This window comes from Equus przewalskii, chromosome 13 (assembly GCF_037783145.1).
Source record: "Equus przewalskii isolate Varuska chromosome 13, EquPr2, whole genome shotgun sequence".
Taxonomy (NCBI): Eukaryota; Metazoa; Chordata; class Mammalia; order Perissodactyla; family Equidae; genus Equus; species Equus przewalskii.
This window is the reverse complement of record NC_091843.1, coordinates 72,288,603-72,309,812: the sequence shown is the minus strand read 5'-3', so window position 1 is coordinate 72,309,812 and position 21,210 is coordinate 72,288,603. Positions and strand designations below refer to the sequence as shown.

At 33.7% G+C, this 21,210-nt stretch overlaps 1 protein-coding gene across 4 annotated transcripts in view; it reads right to left on the bottom strand.

Annotated features, from left to right (window-relative positions):
- Window positions 1-21,210, bottom strand: part of SKIC3 (SKI3 subunit of superkiller complex) — a 76,953-nt gene that overhangs the window by 28,678 nt on the left and 27,065 nt on the right. For all 4 annotated transcript variants that reach the window (XM_070569687.1, XM_008520992.2, XM_070569685.1 and 1 more), the window contains 19 exons: window positions 20,609-20,695; window positions 20,417-20,520; window positions 19,833-19,959; window positions 19,029-19,208; window positions 18,572-18,696; window positions 17,381-17,634; window positions 16,012-16,114; window positions 13,432-13,608; window positions 13,199-13,343; window positions 12,962-13,040; window positions 12,816-12,877; window positions 12,647-12,703; window positions 11,161-11,229; window positions 9,370-9,444; window positions 8,567-8,708; window positions 6,325-6,418; window positions 4,048-4,125; window positions 1,759-1,883; window positions 828-951 (listed from right to left, as the gene is read on the bottom strand). In XM_070569687.1, coding sequence (XP_070425788.1) covers window positions 828-951; window positions 1,759-1,883; window positions 4,048-4,125; window positions 6,325-6,418; window positions 8,567-8,708; window positions 9,370-9,444; window positions 11,161-11,229; window positions 12,647-12,703; window positions 12,816-12,877; window positions 12,962-13,040; window positions 13,199-13,343; window positions 13,432-13,608; window positions 16,012-16,114; window positions 17,381-17,634; window positions 18,572-18,696; window positions 19,029-19,208; window positions 19,833-19,959; window positions 20,417-20,520; window positions 20,609-20,695 — 2,207 coding nt within the window. The remainder of the gene's footprint in view (window positions 1-827; window positions 952-1,758; window positions 1,884-4,047; window positions 4,126-6,324; window positions 6,419-8,566; window positions 8,709-9,369; window positions 9,445-11,160; window positions 11,230-12,646; window positions 12,704-12,815; window positions 12,878-12,961; window positions 13,041-13,198; window positions 13,344-13,431; window positions 13,609-16,011; window positions 16,115-17,380; window positions 17,635-18,571; window positions 18,697-19,028; window positions 19,209-19,832; window positions 19,960-20,416; window positions 20,521-20,608; window positions 20,696-21,210) is intronic.

Here is a 21,210-nt window from a genome sequence, read left to right as displayed (position 1 = left end):
ATCCACAGAAGGGGTTCTCAACTAGTACCATCTTATCATCTCCCTCCCCGCATCTTTGGGAGGAGTAATTCAGAGATACATGGAGGCAGTTTTTTGATTTTCACAATGATTAAGGAGTGCTACTAGCATTTAATGGAGGGGAGACAGGAATGTAGTCTTCCTGCAAGGGGGGACAATTCTGTACTATGAGGATTTGTACCACTGAAAATGCGAATAAAGTAGTTATTGATAATCACTGTCCAATAACATATATTAATCATCTACTGCTTTTAAAGGAAGCTAACGTCAACTTTCTTACAAAAAATTTTTTTAAGAAGTCAAAAAATACTACATAAATAACCACAGATATCATAGGTTGCTATTTTATTAACTTATTCCAAAATATAGAAATAGATACAAGTTATATTGGTATAATTTTTTTGAAAGATTCAACTTTATATGAACTTTATTTTATCAGGTTAACTTGACAGGAAAGAGGAAAAAAAATCTCTTTGGGAACCCAAGAGACCAAAAAACAAGCCAGTATGACTATCTTCATTAAAATTTTAAGATCCTACTAGATCAGGTGATCAATTACTCTTTTAAAAAAATAAATAATACATACAGAATACAAGATGGTTTTGAGGATTGTATGGATCCAGAGCTAAGAATTAAGCCATGATCTCTGGCTCCATCTGTGATTGTCATTTCAGAACCAGGCGGGTCCAAGCCCTTTTGTTCACCAAAAAGTTCCCAAAACATTAAGAACTTCATTTTACATTGCTCGAAATTTTAACCCCATATTTAAGGATCTGGTCATGCTAAGTATTAATGTCAACTATACATACCATTTAAATAGCAACGTCTTGGCTACATCCATTTTTCCTTGTTTATACTCTGTTATTGCCAGAGCTGTCAAGATATGGGCTTTGTCTTGCTCTGATTCAACAATAGACAATGCTCTCTCATAGGCTGTTATATAGAGTTGGAAACAAAAACAAAGCAATATAAAAGCAATCTTGATTGACAAAGAGTGAGATTTCTCCTTTCCTAATGCAATTTTCCAAAAAAGTCTAACTAAAATTTATCTTGTTGTTTCCTTGTTTTCAAGTAGATGGAATAAAAATTTATAATAATCTAACTGGGTGTAGCTATTCCAAGGTAATTGTGGGGATATCATTAGTACTCTGTGACATTCCCCAAGTTCTACTCTTCAGAATCTATATAGGGGTCTAAGTCACTATCTACCAGAGAAGTGGAGACCACTGACATACCACCAAAATTCCCATGAGCAGATCAGCAACTCTACCCGGCAGTAGATACTTACAATGAGCTGCACACACATAGGTTGGGCCTAAATATGTGAAAATGCACTCAATAAGCATTTTTGGAGAAACCGAAATATACTAACAAGCATTGAGGTCTTCATTTGCTAGAAATTTACATTTAAGCACTGTGGAGTAGTAAAGACCTGCTTCCAAATGCTAACTCATATATCTACCCTAAGTGATCTCAGGCCTCAGTTTCCTCATCTAAATAATGAAGATAATATTCAGCTTCTAATACTGCTACAAGATTCATCATAAAAATGTACTAAATGAGGGAACAGACAAAAAGCACCTAGAATCGTTCCTGACTCCTAGTCAGATTTTAATAAACACTGCAACCCCTACCCCCATCTCGATATTACATCTTTCTGTATATAAGCTCATCATGATTAAATTCTACTCAGCTCTGGAAGAGCAAGATGTGTGCTTCGGCTTCAAGCAACATACTCACCTTTGCTGCTCTCTTTATACAGACCCTTCATAAATAAAGCCAACGCAAAACCTATGATGTCTTCTAACTCTTCAAGAGGCGTTGACTTAAAAACCTGGATAGCTTTATCATATTCACCAATGGAACTAAGAAGCAAAACATAGCTCACTTTTAATATCAAAAATAATTTTGGCTTATATCACCAAAATATAAAGATATTATTACACTAAGTTCTTTTAATACCTTCACCCACTTCATCTACCAGTGTTAAAACTGTAGAAAAGACATAAATTAAAATAGAAGGCATATCACTTATTTCAAATAGTATGTAATAAGGGGATTTAACTTTATACTTTGCTTCTTTTAAACTACATGTGAAAACGATCAGTCCTGCTAAATTACAAAGTTTCTTTTTATTAACAAACTTAAATTAAAATCTCAACTCACAAAAATAATTTTGACTTTTTACAGAACTGTAATTTTTTAAGCTTAATACATTAAATATTACCCAATGAGTATGGTTCTAGAATCTCTGAAAAGCTTAATAAGTCATAAAATACCTAGTCAGAATCAAACTTGGCCTTTGTGTAAACTGTTTATCTGCACATACATTTTTCTTTGGAGGGCATATAGATACACTAAAATTCCACAGACAAAACTATACATTATTCTTTTATGTATTTAATAGGAAGTAAAAAGTGTTATATATGATATGAAAGAACAATACTTTTTAATAACAGAAAAATAATTTGTTCTGCTCATTTAAAAATGAAGAGAAGCTGCATCACCTGGAATAGACACATTACATCTTTGAGACTCTTATGTCTGGTATCCATCACTATAATCAGAAGTGGTTTCTAATTTTAATCTGTTATTGGAAATCTTTTCCTAAAATCTTTTTAATCTTGGGAGGTGTAAGTGGGAGCTAAAAATACAGGATATCTTTGCTTCTAAAATTAGTTCTATAAAGGTGAAAGAATTGAAAAATCAAGAAACTCAACTTTTGATAAATATTTTGATGAAAGGAAGAGGGCTACCTTACATTGTTTATAGATACACACATATATATTAAAAGTACTTTTTTAAATGAACATTATCTTCAAACATGTGATTACTTTTGTAGAGAAAAGAATGGAACTAGAGAAGGGCACAAGGGGCCTTCAACTTTATCTGTAATTTTTTCTTTGAAAAAGAAACCTGGAGCCAACTGACAGAATTTTAAAATCTATTATATTTGAGTGATGACTATTCATTAAATTATGCTCTACACTCTATTACTGCATTGTGCATGTTTAATATATTTCATAATAAAAACAAAAAGAAAACAGATGACCTATTTTCGGTGAGAAGTACAAATTTTCTTCTAAAATATTTACATTATGTGAAACATCAAAACTAAAGAGAAAAGATACTGTGTTCCACACAATTTCTTACAACATATCTACCTTCTGCTACAACAAAATCTTGGAACTGACAGAGCTATCAACTCCTAAACACAGCAGTTTAAAAGAATTGAAAGGAGAAGCAATCAGAACAGAAAAACTTTCCTGTCTATATATGGTTCAGTTACACAGTTATAAAAGATCTGTCTACCTCATATCTCTACTATGTAGCTCCTTAAAACATGTAGGCACTAATCCCAAGATATCATACTACAGTTCTAACAACGTGTTTCAAATTGAACCATTCAATTTTGGGGCAGTTATCATCTTGAGGAATGCCTCCTTAACTTGAGCCAAAAACCTTCCTCCTCCCATAACATTTTTATTCTCTGGTCCTAGTTCTACCCTCTAAAACAACTGGTTTTTAATCTACTCTTTTTTTTAAATCTTTGCTGAAGTCAGAAGTCTTTAAGAATCTGAAGAAAGCTATTTGGCTCCTTCTCCATCCCCCAAATGCACACACATACAAATTTCTGTGTACTATTTCAAAAGGATTTCTGGACCCCTAATGTCTATCCCCAGTTTAAGAACATATAACAAATCAGAAAAAATCCAATCCTCTTTCAATTAACTAGATTTCTACTAACAGAACAGCAGTTGCCTTTCTTCCAAATGTTTTCTTGTCTAGTCCACAACCATCAATTCTAAACCTGCTCCCCATAAAGCACACTGGGGTTGGGTTACAGGTACAGGAAACTGTGAATACAGCCTGCTACTGTGGGAATTATGTATCCCGGGGGAATGTCATCATCCTACTCATTTATACATGTCCCACTACTCTAGAAACTGGTCACCATCTCACTAGTTCCATAGCTTTCACCAAAAAATCTAAGAGATGCAGAGAACTAATGGGAAAAAATATGCTTACCATAATAATCTGCCATAATTTCTTACTGTAACATTGTAAGTATCTTGGTCTTCTTCAGTCCGTAACAACAAAATTGCCCTTAAAAAAAAGGACAAAGTATTTTAAGTTATCTCTATGCAATAGCATTCTTTTACCCTTCCTCCTTAACTGAATCTACAGATTTTTGTTTTCTGCATTTAATTCTAATTCTTTAATGCTAGTTCTAACAGCTTATTCATATTTTATTAAATTGGTACCACAAAAGCACTTAATATTTAGATTTTAGATTGTCAGGAAAATAACTTTGATAAAGTAACCTCTTAATAATCAAAATTGTTTATAATACTTGAGTTTTAAATATTTCAAAAATTTTAATCTAAATATGGGAAACAATGATGTCGATGTTTAAGTTTTGAGATATTTGAAGTACATAGAAAACACTATCAAAAATACTTATACACTAGTAATCTGACTTAGGAAACCAGGAAATTGAGTGCTTTCCTGTGTCTTTACCTGTTACATACAGAAAAATATTTAAGCAATCTTGAGTTCAGAGAAAGGAAGGGTCATCAGGAGTCCCTGGAGGCTGAGAACAAACCCATTAGCATGCTGACAGCCAATATTCTACCTTCTCATGCTCAGCCCTCTTTGGGCAAGCAGGGAATGTCTTAACAACTAAAAGGAGTTGGATATTTAGTAAGATTTTTGTGTTTTTTTTTCTTTTCTGTTTAAAGAGGATTAGCCAGGGAGAAATAGCCAAGAAAAGCTTTTAATCCCCCTGATGTTGCATGTAAAACAAAAATTTGCCAGAGAAGCCTAAAAGACAGTATTATATTAAAAACTATGCATCTGGTTAGATTTATACCTAATTTGTAGTTTTAAGCCTCAAATACTTGTTTAAGGTGAAAAACAAAAGCAGTGATCAGTCGAGAAGGAGTTGTGCACATCCAAGTGACTGTGAGGTTGCCACTTTAAGCCAAAGCTATAACAAGCGTTAGATTCACAATATTTGTGATTATAATTTGCACACAAAAAAGCAGCAAGCACCCTAAAGCCGCTTAGTTTTCTCAGTTTAAAAATCCTTCTCACTGTTGTCTTCTATCATATTTATACAGTTTGTTTACTGCTAAGTTTACTGTGACATTGAAAGAAATAGAACTGTGGTTTTTCATAATCCTCTCTCCATATACACCTGGAAAAATAACTTGTTCATTACACAGCCTCCAGTACCATCTAGTGAATACTCCTTTGAACTACAGAGAGATCCATAAAAGGATGGCAAAGCATTTGAGACACCTCAATTACTTTTTATCCAACAAGCCTTCTTCTAAATACTTATTTATTTAGATTCAGGGCAATGATGTGCCTCAGAGGTTAGGCAATCAAGTCTTTTAGCTTTTCATCTAGTACTCAAAAGATCAATAGTTATTTTCTCATTCATGAATCAATTAATTTGCAGAGAATAAAACTTCAAATTGATTTCATTTCCTACCCTTCTCCCGGCTGGTCATTCCACTTGAGCACACTGTCCTTGTTTCATCAACATGCCAAGTTCACTCCAGTATCAGAGCACCTGCTCTTGCTGTTTCTTCTGCCTAGGATGCTCCGGCTCCGATGACCAAATGGCTTGCGGCCTCATTTCATTAAGGCCAGGCCTCAACTGCCTCCTTAGTAAAGCTATCCCTCTTAAACCTACTCAAATTCACTGGCTGCCTCTGCAGTCTCTGCCCCTTCACCCTACTTCAATTTTCTTTCTCAGCAATTATTACCATCACAGATGTTTATTAGCTTACCATGTGTCTCCCCACACCAGAACACGAGCTCCATGAGAACGGGGCCTGTGTCTGTCTAAATTCACTGCTAAATTGCCAGTGCCAAGGAAACTGCTTGGCACAAAACAGTTCAACTAATATTTACTGAATGAATAAATATATAGAAGATATTAAAGTGATTCAAACAAACATACAATGTTCTTATTTCTTCTCTGAATAAATAGATGTATTTAATAAAGCTAACAAAGTCTGAAGGGACAAATTTTTCTAAAACAAAATGCGAGGGGGTGTTTTGGCTTGGCTTTTGTTTTTTCTTCACTCTCTCAGGTTGAGCAATAGAAACCAAAATATAGCTGAAAATTTGGAACTGCATCTTTTCACCTTCAAAGATTTAACAACAATAGATAATGAAAGATCAGGAAAAGAATCCAAACATTTATTTAGTATCTTCTTCACGAGAATGAGACTAAATAAAAAAGGCCAACTGACAAATAAGGACTGCATTCCAATTAAATGTCGACTTTACCTTTGGTATGCATCCGCTGCTTTCTTTTTCAATTGTAGATGTTCATTTAAGTAGCCCAACATTGTGAAAGCTGGAGCATAATTCTGAATTCTTTCTGGAAATCCAAAAATACTTTTTCTTTACATGTGCATAATGGTTGTGTTGTAAAATATTAGTTTCATTTTCAATTTTTTCAATATCTTAAACACCAGATTATCTCCTGAGATCACCAGCATTAAGAATAGTAGTCTGACTTTATCTTGACTACAAAATACCAGTACTCATTTTGAGACTCTTTTAAATTACTGAATAACATTTATAGCTATACATGGTTTCTACATGTGTTTTAAAGTTTAAACATTTTTATCCTCAAAGCTATAATAATTTGAAAATACAGCTCATGTTAAAACTAGTCATTTGATTTATAAGAAAATTAGGTTCTCTGGCCAATCACTTAAACCTGCCTGTGATTAAACTTAGCAACAATTTCTCTTGGTGGTTCGGTTCCAATTTCTATGTTTTTTAAAAAGTAAATTAACTCGGTACTGAACACTAGAAACAGAGGATGATTTTGGCACTTTCAATGCAGTTTGAAATTTTGAAATTTTGAAATTTGAAATTTTAATGTCAAAAAACATCATGTACCTACTAATGTACAAAAGAAAAAGAAACATATCTGATCTACTTAAAAGTTATATTGAGAAGCAAACCTTCAAATCCCTTAAATTAGTTAACAAAGTACAGTGTAATCACATCTTACGTGATGGTTTGGTTCTAACATCAAAGCATTAGGTGAAAATCACATAGTCAGGTTTTTCTTGAAAAATCCTAAAGTTACCACACAAGAGGGTCACCAAAACTGGGTCAAACTGAGTAAGAGGAGAGCCATGCCTTCCATCCACACTCACCTTGAGGTAAACAGTCAGCAGAATACATGAAAAGACTGTCTGCACTCTCTCTTGTCCCCTACCCCACTCTCTTTTTTGCTTCTAATTTATTATTATGTTTTCTGGCCATACAGTTGAATTTGTTAAATGAGTATAAGATATGGCTCCACTATAGAGTTAAAAACCTAACTATGCATAACTGTCAGGGAATGATTTGTTCATTGTTCTGGGTATCTGAATTTTGCAGAAAGCTTAAAGATTTCTTCTTTATGTAAATCCTTTACAAACGTTACCCATTCTGTAAGGGAACTTATCAATAAAGTTTCTGATCATACCTGTTCTCAGAGGCTCCAGGTATTCACTGGAGTCATTCATTCTGGCATACTGCCTAAGACGTTAATGCCCTAAAGAGCTGATGTTTGTAAGCTAACTGCCTTCTCCTCAAGTGCTCCTGGCTCAATGCAGAAAGAGTATTACAATCCTCTCAATATTTATGAAGGGCATTTTCTCTTCTGCTTTTCATAGCTTACCTGATTTTTCATATTATTCAATTGTCAATATTCCTGCTTAAACTCCCTGCTTCTTTATTAGAATTTTGTCAAGGGTTAAATAAAATGCTAGTGAAACTAACATTTCTTGAGCATCTAGGGTATGCCAGGTACTCTGCATAACATTTTGTATAAATCATCTCATTTAAACTCTAGGCAATAGATACTTTCATTAGTGTATTACAGATGGGAGAACCAACTTGCTGACATGCCCAAGATTTCATCACGGCTACTAAGTGGTACAGCAGAGATCAAAACCCAATGGTAGTGTTTTTAAGGAAGAAAGAAAATTATTACAATGGATAGTTAATAAACTTCACCATTCTGTCCTTTTCCTATGCCTAAACATATTTTTCCAGTATCTTGAAGGAAAATCAGGTGTTAACGTGAGAGGTTAAAGCCACTGGGTTTGGAACTTGAAGCAAATTACCTCATTTAATTCTCACATCTCTATAACCTAGGAATTATGACCTCGTCTTTCCAAGGTGAACAGAAGTTAAGGGAAGTAAAATACTTGGCCTAAGACTGCAGAGAAAGTAAACAGCAGAGCTAGAATAGCAGCAACTCAGGCCCATTAGGCTCCAAATGCTCCCCACTACAACATGGAAATCACTTCTATCTTGAATCATTGGGTAACAACAATTTTCACTCTTCAAAAGTTCTTAATAAAGTTTAAAAAGTAGACTACTTGGCCCTTAATGGTAAAAATAACAAATTCATGTCTTAAGGAACCTTTATATTTAATATGGAATTAACTATTTTTAAAAGTTCTTTCAACTATTTCAACAGTTATTCAAACATCTTGCCATTATACAACAGGTGACTTACCTATGTATTTACTCAAAACAACTTGTGCTGCTGGAATAGCATTCATCTGGATGATGTTGTACCGGTACAGCTCTGTTTCTCTGTTGCTTTTATCTTGCAATGTTGTACAGACCCAATAGGCATAACCTATTGCTCCCTCCGTCTTTAAAAAAGCCAAAGTTAACAAGCAGACATAGGATAAGCCGCCAATAAAAATTAACAAATGAAACAATGCACTTAATACAGTAAAAGTCATATCTTAGTCTTCTTTAAGTCAACTGTTCAGTGCCTTTACATAAAGAGTCACCATGATACAACACAGCTAAGAACATATTTAAATCACTTGCTTCAAGCCTAATTAGAAGAATCAAATGCGATAAATAAAGTGCAGAAAAGAGAGCCCCATCTGACTGGCTGGTTTGCTTCTTCTCAACCCCATTCCCATAGGTCAAACTAACAACTACCGATTAAAAGAATTATTCTAAAACACTTCCATTAAATAATCTAGAAATGTCAACCAAGTCTAGTCCTTATCTCAGGTTTATTTTTCCCAAGAGCCTCAGTTTCTGTTCCTCATGACTACTGCATCTATTAAATCCCAATGTCATTGCTTCTCAGCTCTTGCAAGACGATAGGAACATGAAAATGAGAAGTTTTTAATTAAAGACAACTTATCTCTTTCTAAGGGAAAAAAAGGAATAGAGACAACTGCTGTCAATAACGTCTGATACCATCATATATTCATATATTCATTTTCTCAAACAAACATTTCTCAAACATTAGTGTATTCACTAACAAATCCTCAAGAATGCTTAAATTCTTACATGCATATTGAGTTCTGTAGTGTGCCTAAAGAGATCCATAGTGTCATAACTTCCAATTGTCTCTGCAATAAGAGCCTAGAAAAGGAAAAAAGAGGTTCTTAATGTGTTTAAAAGGAATAATAATAATAATAATAAGTGAAACTCTTTGGAAGAACCAAAGGCTTATTAGCTGTGCTTAAAAGCAAAGTTAATTTCTTTTTCCATCTTGGTTACCATATTCCCATGGTTCAGAGAACCTGAACGACTGATTAAGTTGACCCTTAAGCCCACAGATGCTTTCAGAATTCCATCTGTAAGCAGGCAGTGGTGGAATAATCCACATAAAATTCCTCAGAACACTGATGAAGCTGTGCTACCTTCTCCCTTCTCTCTCACCCTTATCTGTTCATATTTGTCATGAGTAGGGTTCTTAATCACAGGATCACCTCGGATTCACCTGGTGGCTTTTTTTAAAAGGTCTTCACCCCTAGATATCTAGTTTCCAAAGATATGGGTAGAGTCTCAACATGTTTATTTTTTAAAACTTCCTCAAGACTTTAAATATTATATCTATGCTTTTGACTTTGCAGACTATATAACAAGTTAAAATTACTTTCAACCTCCTCCATCTTTTATAAGAAATCAGGTTTTTTAGTTATCATACATTACTAATATTAAGAAATTAATATTGTCTCACTTCTATTGTTAACATTTTAATTAAATCTACCAATTACCTTCTAAAATAAATTATTTTTAAGAACAAAAATAATCAAAAAAAAAAATTAGGTAACTCTGCTAAGCAACTAAGATTTACTGACCTAGGGCAGTGCTACTCAACATGAAGTCCCTGGACCAGCATCGCCACCATCACTTCAGAGCAGTTAGAAATGCACATTGTTGGGTCAGCTGGGTCCAGTAACTTACATAGAGATTAGTATAGTAATGCCATTGCTTCCAGATACTACCACAGTCAATGGGAACAGGGGTTTGCCTTTCTAACTCCGCTTGCTTCACCAACTAACTAGAATGAGATCCAAGAGTCAAAAGTACAATGAAAGATAAATAAACCCTGAATAATGATTTTTTGATATGGCTGACGCTCCCACTATTCTCTGAACCAAAACAACTACTTACTAATTCATTACAATTTCTCAACTAGGCAAGACCTTGGAGGCCACTCAATCCAATCTCCTTTCTCAGGTGAGAAATGAAATCCAGCAGTGATATGACAAGGTAAAACAGTCAGTCAATGACAGACTCAGACTAGCAACCAAGTATCCTGATTCCTGTTTGGCAGTACCAAAATCTACACTTAGAGGAGGTGAGAGGTGGAGAACATTCATAAACAAGGACCAAATCAAATATGAAAATTTAACAGAAAATGAGAAAACATAATCAAAATGATCATTGTAAATGATTTTTGTTTTTTGTTTTTGGCAAATGTTTGTTAAAACAACAATTCTGAGTTTATTCTTTTAAGCATAATAATGTGAGACTGACGGGGTTCAAAGCCCTCCAGATCAAAGCTTAATCCTTACAAGCTGTATGACCTTGGGCATGATACTTACGCTGAGTTTCAATTGCCACATCTATAAATGAGTTTAACAACCACCACCTCAAAGGACTGATAAAGATTAACTGAAATAATGTATACAAAGAGCCTAGCACAGTGACTGCCACAAAGAAAGCCCTCAAATGTTACCTGTTGTCACTATTATCATTGTTATTTATATTAATAGGTTATTTATACTACTTTATATTAATAGGTTCTTTATATCATAGGATTATTAATAACTATGTTATATGTCTTACTTGTCCAATCCAGCACATTAAATAAGATGGATCAAGGGACTGAGCCATTTTGAAAGCCTCATGAGCTTGCTAGGAAAAAAAGGCAAGAAAACAACACATTAAGTCATTTTATAAGCTTAATATGATATTGCTTATGTTTCAAAAGCATAAAACAGAAGTCAGACTTGTCACCATAAATACATATGAACCTAAAGCTTCACTGTTTAAGCACAATTAGCAATGTTTAAAACAATGGTTTAACTGCACAGCCCTAGAACACTCCTGTAGATTCTACAAGCTCAGGGGTTCCGGTCCCCAGCAAAAGGGCAATACGCGTGTCTATCTCATAGTTTGTAGAACTTTTAACCAATCATCCATCCATTGGCTAGCCATGGGTTTGATGGGAGTAATCAGATAACCCTGTATCTATTTTCCTCTCCTTGGGCTTAACTGGGAGGATAAGAACCAGCAACCAATCAGGTCTGAGACACACGCCTGCTACCAGGCAAAAAAGAGTGGTCAACAGACACCTGTGCTAAGCAGTCAGGACTCTCTAAAGATACTGCACTTGGACTCATTAAGTTGCATGCTTTTTTTTCTGCTACAAAGAATAGCTATTATTACATGCTGATTTATATCTTTTTCTCAGTAATCTATGTATGGCAGGAAACAGTCTTATTTTTCCTATAAAAAAGTAAGCTCACGGGCAACAACTGTGACACGCTATCATAAAACTGCATTCATAAGCTTACTGACTAAGACTTTGCTTTGTTTAAATTCTTTAAAAATATTTTCACATATTTTAAGATCCAAATTAATATTTTTTTCATTCTATTTACAATCTTCTAAAGCAATCTTTGCAGTGACTTAACGTACCCCTGAGAATATTACTGAAGCTATTTTAAAAGGATGATATTCAACATACCGGCTGAAACACAAAACAATACAGACGTGCTATCATCTATAGATCAGTGAAAACTTCTAAACATGACCTAAAACACGATCCCAGGTACTGGAGTTCCAAGTATGGAACTCTTCAAGTATGGCAAATTACATTGTGGCATTTAAAGGGATTAATATCCACCAAAGCCCAACCTAAATCATCCAAGCCAACATCAAGTTTAAGCTGCTAGAAAACACTAATCATCTCCCTACTACATCACCCCACCCCAAAACAGCCCACACAGGACTCCTCTTACATGTGAGCAGATAAAAACAAAAGCACCCGAATAATTCATAATAGAATTGTTTTAATCTCTAAATGAAAAAACAACATAATTATAAAACCAGAAATTTCTTGGGTGGCATGGAAAGGAAAACAAATCTTACATATTTATTATTCAATACAACAAAGTAAATGTCATCAATTATCTAGCATATTAGAGAGCATACTGGATAGATAACAACGTGCAAAGTATTTCTCCACAAGAAGTTGAGCTATTATGAAGAGATCATATACAGACAATGTTCTTTGCTTTAAATATGACAAAACAGACAACGCATTTACCTCAATGTTTTCATTTGCAAGGTATAACACTCCCAAGTTGGTCCATGCAACAGCATTCTAAGAAACATACATATGAAAAAAAATTAGGTCCCTTGTCTACATGGCAGTCTCAGAAAATTATTAACACTAACTTTTGAGGTTTTTTTTCAGACAGACACAGAACACTCACAATTTGTTCCGACTGGATTGATTTGATGAAACAGTGCTGAGCAAGGGCGTAATTTCCAATACCTGAAAAATATAGAATTTGATGAAACTGATCTTTATGACTCGAAACAATCTTCTAAAAAAATGGAAGTGTTACTCAATTCTTACCACTGTAACACGAAACCACACCAAGGGCATTCCAGTATAAGTGATTATTACTGTCAAGTCTCACTGCCTTTTTCAGACACTGAAAAGTAAAATCAGACTTTTATCTCTTGGAATATCATTATTTCTATCAAGATAAATGTGGTTTTATGTGTAAACACTATAGTATTTATCAAAAATATCTTTCAGAAAAGCACTTAGTTTTTTAAAAAGTCTATAAAAAATTTCTCAAAACCATACATGTAAAGACTTCTCCAACAACTCTTTAAGATCACTTGTGCTGCTGCCTGTTTCTGCTAGATGTTGTGCTTGGCGATAATAATTAATTCCAAGATCACACCATGTATTAGATGTAGACATCAGTTTTAATGCACGACCATAACACCTGTGGAAATATAAAAGTGAATGTTATATTTTATTAAAATGTCTTAATTCAATTTGAATGTCATTAACTGGCAATCTTTGTAAATTACCTTCCTCCAAGATGAAGGAGCTCATTTTTCTTTAATACTTGTTTTCCTTCTTTTTGACCCAGAAGGACTCCTAAAACATTAACATTCACTTTAGATGGTGAGACAGCATACAGACTCGTACAAGCATCCCCAACTAGCTTCCAAAGGCAAGACACATCAGCTCGATGCTGCAGAGCCCTAAAAAGATAAACAGTAGGATTCTTAGGAACTATTTCCAAAAAGAACAGAATTTATCTTCCTCATTACTACTTACGATTAAAACAGAAAAACTGTACATACAATCCTGATTAAGAGTTACTTCTTTAGTTAGGTGTAGTGAATGCTTTACTAAATCCCTGCTAACTGAATTACATCTTATCACTGCCCTATTAGGAAGAAGAAAGGAAAGGAGGGAAGAGAAGAAATTGATTGTTTTAAGTGCCAGAAATTTTACAAATATTCGCTACTCTTCATTATTTTTGTTAGAAGTAGCAGAAATCACAAAATTAATTGATAAATTTTCCAGGACCAATTTATCATTAATACTGAATTTTTTAAACCATCTCTTTGCATTTGTCTGTTTAAACAATAATCAAAGCAGTAAAGTTGTTATAAACTCAGTTTTGCTTACAGATCTTCCCTTAAATAAAAAAAGACTAGTAAATGTATAACATATCAAATATATTTGGTGATCCAAAGGATTTTTACCCTCAGAGACAAAGAATAACAAATATCTAAATATGAAAAAGTGAAAACCTATATTTATTGAAGCAAGTATGACTGAATGAATAAGCTCAGAAAGTAAATAAAACTATTAATTATAATGAAAAAGGGTACTTCTCTCCAGAATGAGAAAATCTCAGTTATACATTTCTCATTTTTCTCTTCTTGAGATCTTATAAATAAAACAAAGCCATTTCGCCTAAGCCAAGTCTCAATAATCAGCTATCACAAAAAGCTGTGTTACACTGGCAGCTGGACGAGCAGATGGAACATTTTTCATAGCCTTTTCTACTTATGGAGTCCAGCCAAAAATCATTTTCCAATGCCTTCCTGAGAAGTAAGATTGATTATTGCAGTCACTACAGAAAGCTCACTGAGAGAATCAGAAGGACAATACTATCTGTAGTTCCTTTGCCTAAATATCTTAGCATAATTTCTACAACTGACAGCATAAAAAAAGAAAACAGACAAAAAGGGAAACATAGGTAATTTTAACCTAAACTCTTATCTCCTTTTAAGTTCAATAAAAAATAAAATATCTGGGGACGGCCTGGTGGTGTAGTGGTTAAGTTCGTGCACTCCACTTCAGCAGCCCCGGGTTCACAGATTTGGATCCTGGGTGCAGACCTACACATCACTCGTCAAGCCATGCTGTTACAGGGTCCCCCATACAAAATAGAAGACTGGCACAGATTGTTAGCTCAGGGACAATCTTCCTGAAGCAAAAATAGGAAGATTGGCAAAAGTTGTTAGCTCAGGGCCAATCTTCCTCACAAAAAAAATAAAAATAAAATACCTGCAAAGTGAAATAAGTTCTATCACTCTTATATAAGAATTGTGGTAGTGTGAACTTTCAAGTCTAGAAGTAAATATAAATTTGGGAATTATCACTTAAAAAGTTTTATATACCTCCTCAAAATTGTTTGAGTGCTACAATCCTAGCCAGAGCAAAATTTCCCAAGCTCAGAAAGGCAGTATCTGTAGCTGAAGTTTTATCACTCAAAGGTTCACATTTACTCTTAAATACTAGTTCCAACAAGGTATGCCCTCTTTACAATACCTTCCTCTTTGGAAAGAACTATATTATGTGAGACTTGAAAAGCAGTGATAAAAATCAGTGGGAGCACAAAGGCTAAGGTTTTCATTTCAGATTTGGTTCATATTCGAAGCAAAGCAATTCTGGAGCAACCAAGCCAAGAGAAAACAGAGGAGAAGGCAAGTAGAAAAAGAAAGGGAGCAAAGCACAAAAAAGATGTTTAACACTAAAATATTCAAATATATGTCTAACTTGTGGATTTTTAAAGTCATCCACTACAAATAACACTTTTATCTAACTAACAAATTTACAGTTCTATAAAATACCAGATTTACTCAAATTTTTCTGATTCCTTTCTTGTTATTAGACATCACTTTTTTTCCTACACAGGTTCTCTCCAGGAGCAATCAGCTTGCTCATTTCCCCTTACCTTTAGCCCTACCAATAAGGCTCAAACAGGCCCTTTGCACTGAATGTAAAGCATATTGTGCACCGGAAGCCCTATTTCCCAATCAGTTCCAATTAGATACTAGCATTTCTCGGTCTCCTGAAAAAGAACACTAATACATGGTATCTGAGCTGTGGCTTCCTCCTTTCCATCTTTCCCTGTGCATCCAGCACATCAGCTGCAACTGAGAGCAAGCAATTGTATCTATTTCCCAGCACAAAATTAATACAATATGTATGTTACAGAATTAAGTGGCTAGTCCATTATCCTTCATGTTTAATATTCTGAAAAATGATTGCTCTATCTAAAGAATAAACATAGAATGATTTTTTAAATTTGGCTTTATTATAATACTAAGAAAATACACACAATGAATAGTAAGAATAATACTAACCAAGTAAAATATTCCAGCGCTCTCTCTACGTAGTCTACAGCTTTCCCATCAAGATAATCGACTAGAGCTGCCTTTGCCATCATGAGATGGCATTCACCCAAACCTAAAATCAGGTAAGTTTTAGTTATTAAAACACGTAAAAGAAACACTTAGAATGAACTTCAAATAAATTTATTGGTATCATATTAAAGCCACTTTCCAGAAAACAAAACTTAATGGTATTTTATAAAAATTATCTTTAAGCATGGTCTTACATACATTTAGTAAGGAATTCAAATGGCAGGGTTCTGTTGGAGTAAATACATACTAAAGGTGATAAAAACTATCTACAGAATCTAAGAATTTCCTTGACTTTAGGCAAGTTATTTAGCTCTTAAAACCTCAAATTTGAAAATGGGGATATTACCTAAATGCCACTCTCTATCATATTACTATTTATCACTGTTGTGAAACAAGATTTGATCTTTTCACAAGCAAAACTGTATAGCAAACCATACTATAAAAATTAAATGAAGCAGCAATTTCCTAAAGGGCCTAGTAAATATTTAATAAATTTGAGTTCTCCTTCTCTTGAGGAGAGAGTTTTACAAATTCTTTTTTTAAAAAGGTTTTCAAGGCCCAACTTACACGCCATTTACAACAGATACTATTTCTGATTTAAACTTCAATTGTTTCTTTAAAAAGGACAAGGAAATCCAGGAAAGCATATATAAGGAACTCCAGAGATTTTTTTTTTTAACTGTTAGATATAATCATAAAAAATTTAGATCATATAAAATCACAGATTTTATAATCATATATAAATATAGATCATATAGGAATCATAAATCACAAGTCATATATAAATCATATAAAATTTAGACATGGACGTTGGTGTTTTACTTTATATTACCAAAAATAATTTGTTAGAAGGAATAGCTATCTACAGTGGAACTGAAATTAATTTAGATAACTACAAAACAATGCAAGTTGCCTCTAAAGTTCAAAAATTGAAAAAATGAGCTTCTACAATTTATAAAGTAATTAAAAAGTATTAAGATATTCTGAGGATATAGTGAATTAGCTATCAAAACATAAGAGCACAGAAACTCTTGTTTTAGAGATCCATTTTCAGATCAAATAGCTATCACGCTATTCACCTAAAAGTTAGCTATCATATCACTATTTACTAACTATTATGAAACAAGATTTGACCTTTCTATATTCAAATCTATATAACAAGCTGTACTATAACAGGCTCACACTGAATTGACGCTTGCTGTTAACTAAAGAAGTCCTTTCCAAGTTACTCAATACATGTAGGAAATTTACTCAAGGATTTCATACTTCACTATCACAAAAGTCAAAGCAGCTATTAAAAAGAAATTACCTTTCAAAGCAGGCACATAATCTTCTTTCTTTTTAATGATCAGCTGGTACTGAGCTACAGCCTCCTTATATTTGCCTAGGATTTGCTGTATTGCTGCAACCTTAAACACACTGTATGTGGATTCTGGGTTCAGCTCACTGGCTTTCGTGAAGGATTTCAAGGCTGTTGTGTAGCCACCTCTGCTTAAGTAAGCCTCTCCTAATGACTCCCAACAATTGAAGTCCTTTGGGTCTGCCCTTAATGCTGCCTGTAAACTAAAATTTCAAGAAACAGTAAGAGAACTAAAAAGTAACAGAACTACTTTCACATTTGGAAGGAAAATATAAAATAAATAATTTAACTGAATCACACATATCCATGACCACTTCTATTTATAAAAATGCTATTTAAAGCAGGCATACGTGTTCCTTTTATGGCTTGAATTTTTCTAATACTAAGAAATTTTCTTACAATTTTGGAATGAATACAAACAAAATACTTTTTTGAAGAAGTGCTGACCAAAATTTCTTTCTCTTGACTATCTGGAAGAACTCCAGTTTCCTATCCTACCAGAATGGGTATACATCTCAGTGCGCCTCATCACAGTCTATAAACCCCCACCAGTCCTACCAAAACAGAAATATCACAGGTGAAAAATGGGAATAACAGGCATGCTTTAATTTCTGATCAAATTCCATATCCTGGGAAAAATCTAAAATGCCTGAATTCTAGATATTAACATAAATCAGAAACAACTTTGATTCAAATATATTTTATTTACCCTTAAGTACACAGGTCAAACCAAATTACTAAAAATGAGCTGCTCCAAATGCCCTTCAAGCTGCCAAATGTCTCCCCAGCCCAAAACAATGCCTGTCAGAGGGAGATCAACAAAGACACTAACCTCAGCTTTCTATCATTCCTTCAATTTCTTTTGAGAACCAACTACATATATGATACTATTAAGACTTCGCTTCACTAGACTGGCTATCTTCTAAAAGAGGACATCACTTAATCCATAATTTAATTTTTGCAATTCCAGTGCCTTGCAGATAATAAGAACCAATCAACCATAAATAAATTTCGCTATTTCTTCCCTCAAAATACAACTTGGTATGAGGCAAACTGTAAGTTCATTCTGCAAATAAGTGGAGTTTGATTCAGGAGCCATTAGGCTGTCTAACAGAGTTTAAATATAATAAGGAGCCTTACTCAGCCACTGCTTGAGAATGTTGACCAGCTTTCAAATAGTATAGTCCTCGCCTAAGCCAGGCCCATTTTGCTGTTCCAGCACTTGCCTTTTGAGTGACTGTTGTTAGGATAGCCAGGGCAGTTTCCTAATAATAAGAAAAGACTAATATTAGAGATATTGAATATCCTGAAAATATAAAACAGCTATGTAAACTACACAAATATATTTTCATTTACCACTTCTGACTTTTTAAACTTACACTGGTATATACTGAACTACAGTTTCAACAATAAGTGATGAGTAATTTAATATCAGGCAATGAAAAAAATTTATTCTACTTATAAAGTGGCAAAAATATTTCTATTGCATTGACAAAGAAAAAAAATAATCAACTTTCAAGTATACATATATAAAAATATTTCTATTTCTATACTCAGAAAAAAAGAAAAGACAAAGTGTTTAAGTTATTAGACATACCATCTCCTCAAGCTCCACGCTTAGGTCAACTGCTGCAGCTCCAGACTCAGCATCGGTGTCATCTAATTCAAAAGCTTTCCTATAACAGCCACGGGCTCTGTTTTTATCTCCTACTACATCTCTGTAATAATGACCTAAATAGCAGAAAACTTTGCCCATGTATGTGTCCAGTCTGGCAGCCTTTGAAATAAAAATGAATAACAGAATATGAGTTTGTTTGGATGGGTCTCTTTAAAAACACGAAAGATAAATACACAGATTAAAGGAAAAAAGGAACAATTTTATGAAATATACAAAAATATGCCAAAACACTCTTTAAAGTAAGACTTAAAACAGAAATGAAAGCTGGCCATCACTGCTACAGAAAACAAGTGTAAAAACATTATTTCTTTGTTAAAAGAAATGTGAAATTGTTGTTATTACATTAATCTTTTGAGTCAAGATAAGAATGTAATACTTCTAGATGTTAAATATCTAAAGTACAAGAAGGTAAACATCTAGAAATACATAAGACTCATGTGCCCATTACACTACAGTGGAAATCACCTAAAAACAACATTGTTTTCCAGAGATAATTATGTTTCATTTTCTATAACATGTTCCTTAAATAACTTTTACATTTTTTATGGTTTAACTTTCTCCTTGAAAATCCATATAACATTCTCACAAACCTTATGTGTGAGAAATGAAACACAAAAAACAGTTCAGTAAAGGATAATTTTAAGTATCTAATTTATATGACTATTATTTGTTTTTATAATGAATCTATTTCAACTAAGTATTGAAAAGTAGTACGTGTTTTACCTTTAGAAAGTGGGTAAGAGCCTTTGTTTTATCTTTTCTCATTTCTTCACCCATGAACCAATACGTTAATCCAAGTTGGTAGTGATACTCAGCAACTTCAGCATCTTTCTCAAGAGCTCTCTGAAAACTAAGTCACAAAATGAAGTAAAAAGGAATATACATATATTAAAAAAAATAGGAAACTCCTAGTTGGAACAATCGAAGTTTGGATGATTCAAGGATACTAAATTAGAAATAAGTCATTACTTTAGGATTTAGATTATAACGAGAAAAAAAACATTTGAAGAGAAGGAGCTTAAAAAAGCACACTGCCTGTTAGCACTACCAGTGTGTGACGCGCGCAGAGCACACACCAAACGTTACCTACACTTGCTGAGAATTAGGATCAACTAAGCAGATTTCAAACCCGTCAGGAAATTTTTTATAGTTACTGTGCTACAAGCTAAATACACTTCTAAAAAACACTAAGGCTACAAAGATCAAATTTATGCAAAACTGGATCTTTACCTATTCATTTTGAATTTTTGAGAAATATGATAAATTAAGATATGGCTGGATTTATGAGCGAGTTAATATATCCTTACCATTTTTCTGCTTGTAGATAGTCCTTTTTGGTAAAGTGAATCAAAGCCTCCAGGGCATGAGCTTCAGCTAGGTCGGGGTAAGAAGAGAGAAGGTCTTCCATAATCTATAAAGTAGGTATCTGTGAATTCCACATCCAAAGAAAAATAACTTTCAACTTAAAAAAAAATTCTCAGTTGAATGAAAACACCAACCTTTGAAGCTTCAGCTAATGAGCCTTTGTTCAGATAGGCCAAGCTTTTGAGAACCAAAATTCCTGGGATATTATTTGCATCAGAAACCTAGAAAATAATTGTAAAAAACGGCTATAAATCTCCTTCAACACAGTGCGGCAATGTTTGCTTTAATTAAAGAATCGCCATAGAATAAAGACATAGAGGTCTTGATTTCTATCACATTGACCCTTTCATTCTTTGTAACCTTATATTAGAGAAAATTTCAAATACATAAAAAATTAGAGAATAGCATAATAAACTCACATGTACTCACCACCCAGCTTCAAACTTAACTCAGAGCCAATCTTTTCTCATCTATCCCTCCACTTATTTCACCACACTCCTGCTTAGATTATCCTAGACATTATAACTTTTCATCTGATACTTCAGTATCTGTATCTCAAAAGTAAGTTCATTTTTAAATAACATAATCATATTACCATTATAAATATCTAAACAAAACCAACAATACAACTTACCATCATCAAATAATTAGCCAGTGTTCAAATTTCCCTGTTGTCTCGTAAGATATTTGAATAATTTGTTTTAATCAAAATTCAAATAAGGTACATATATTTCAA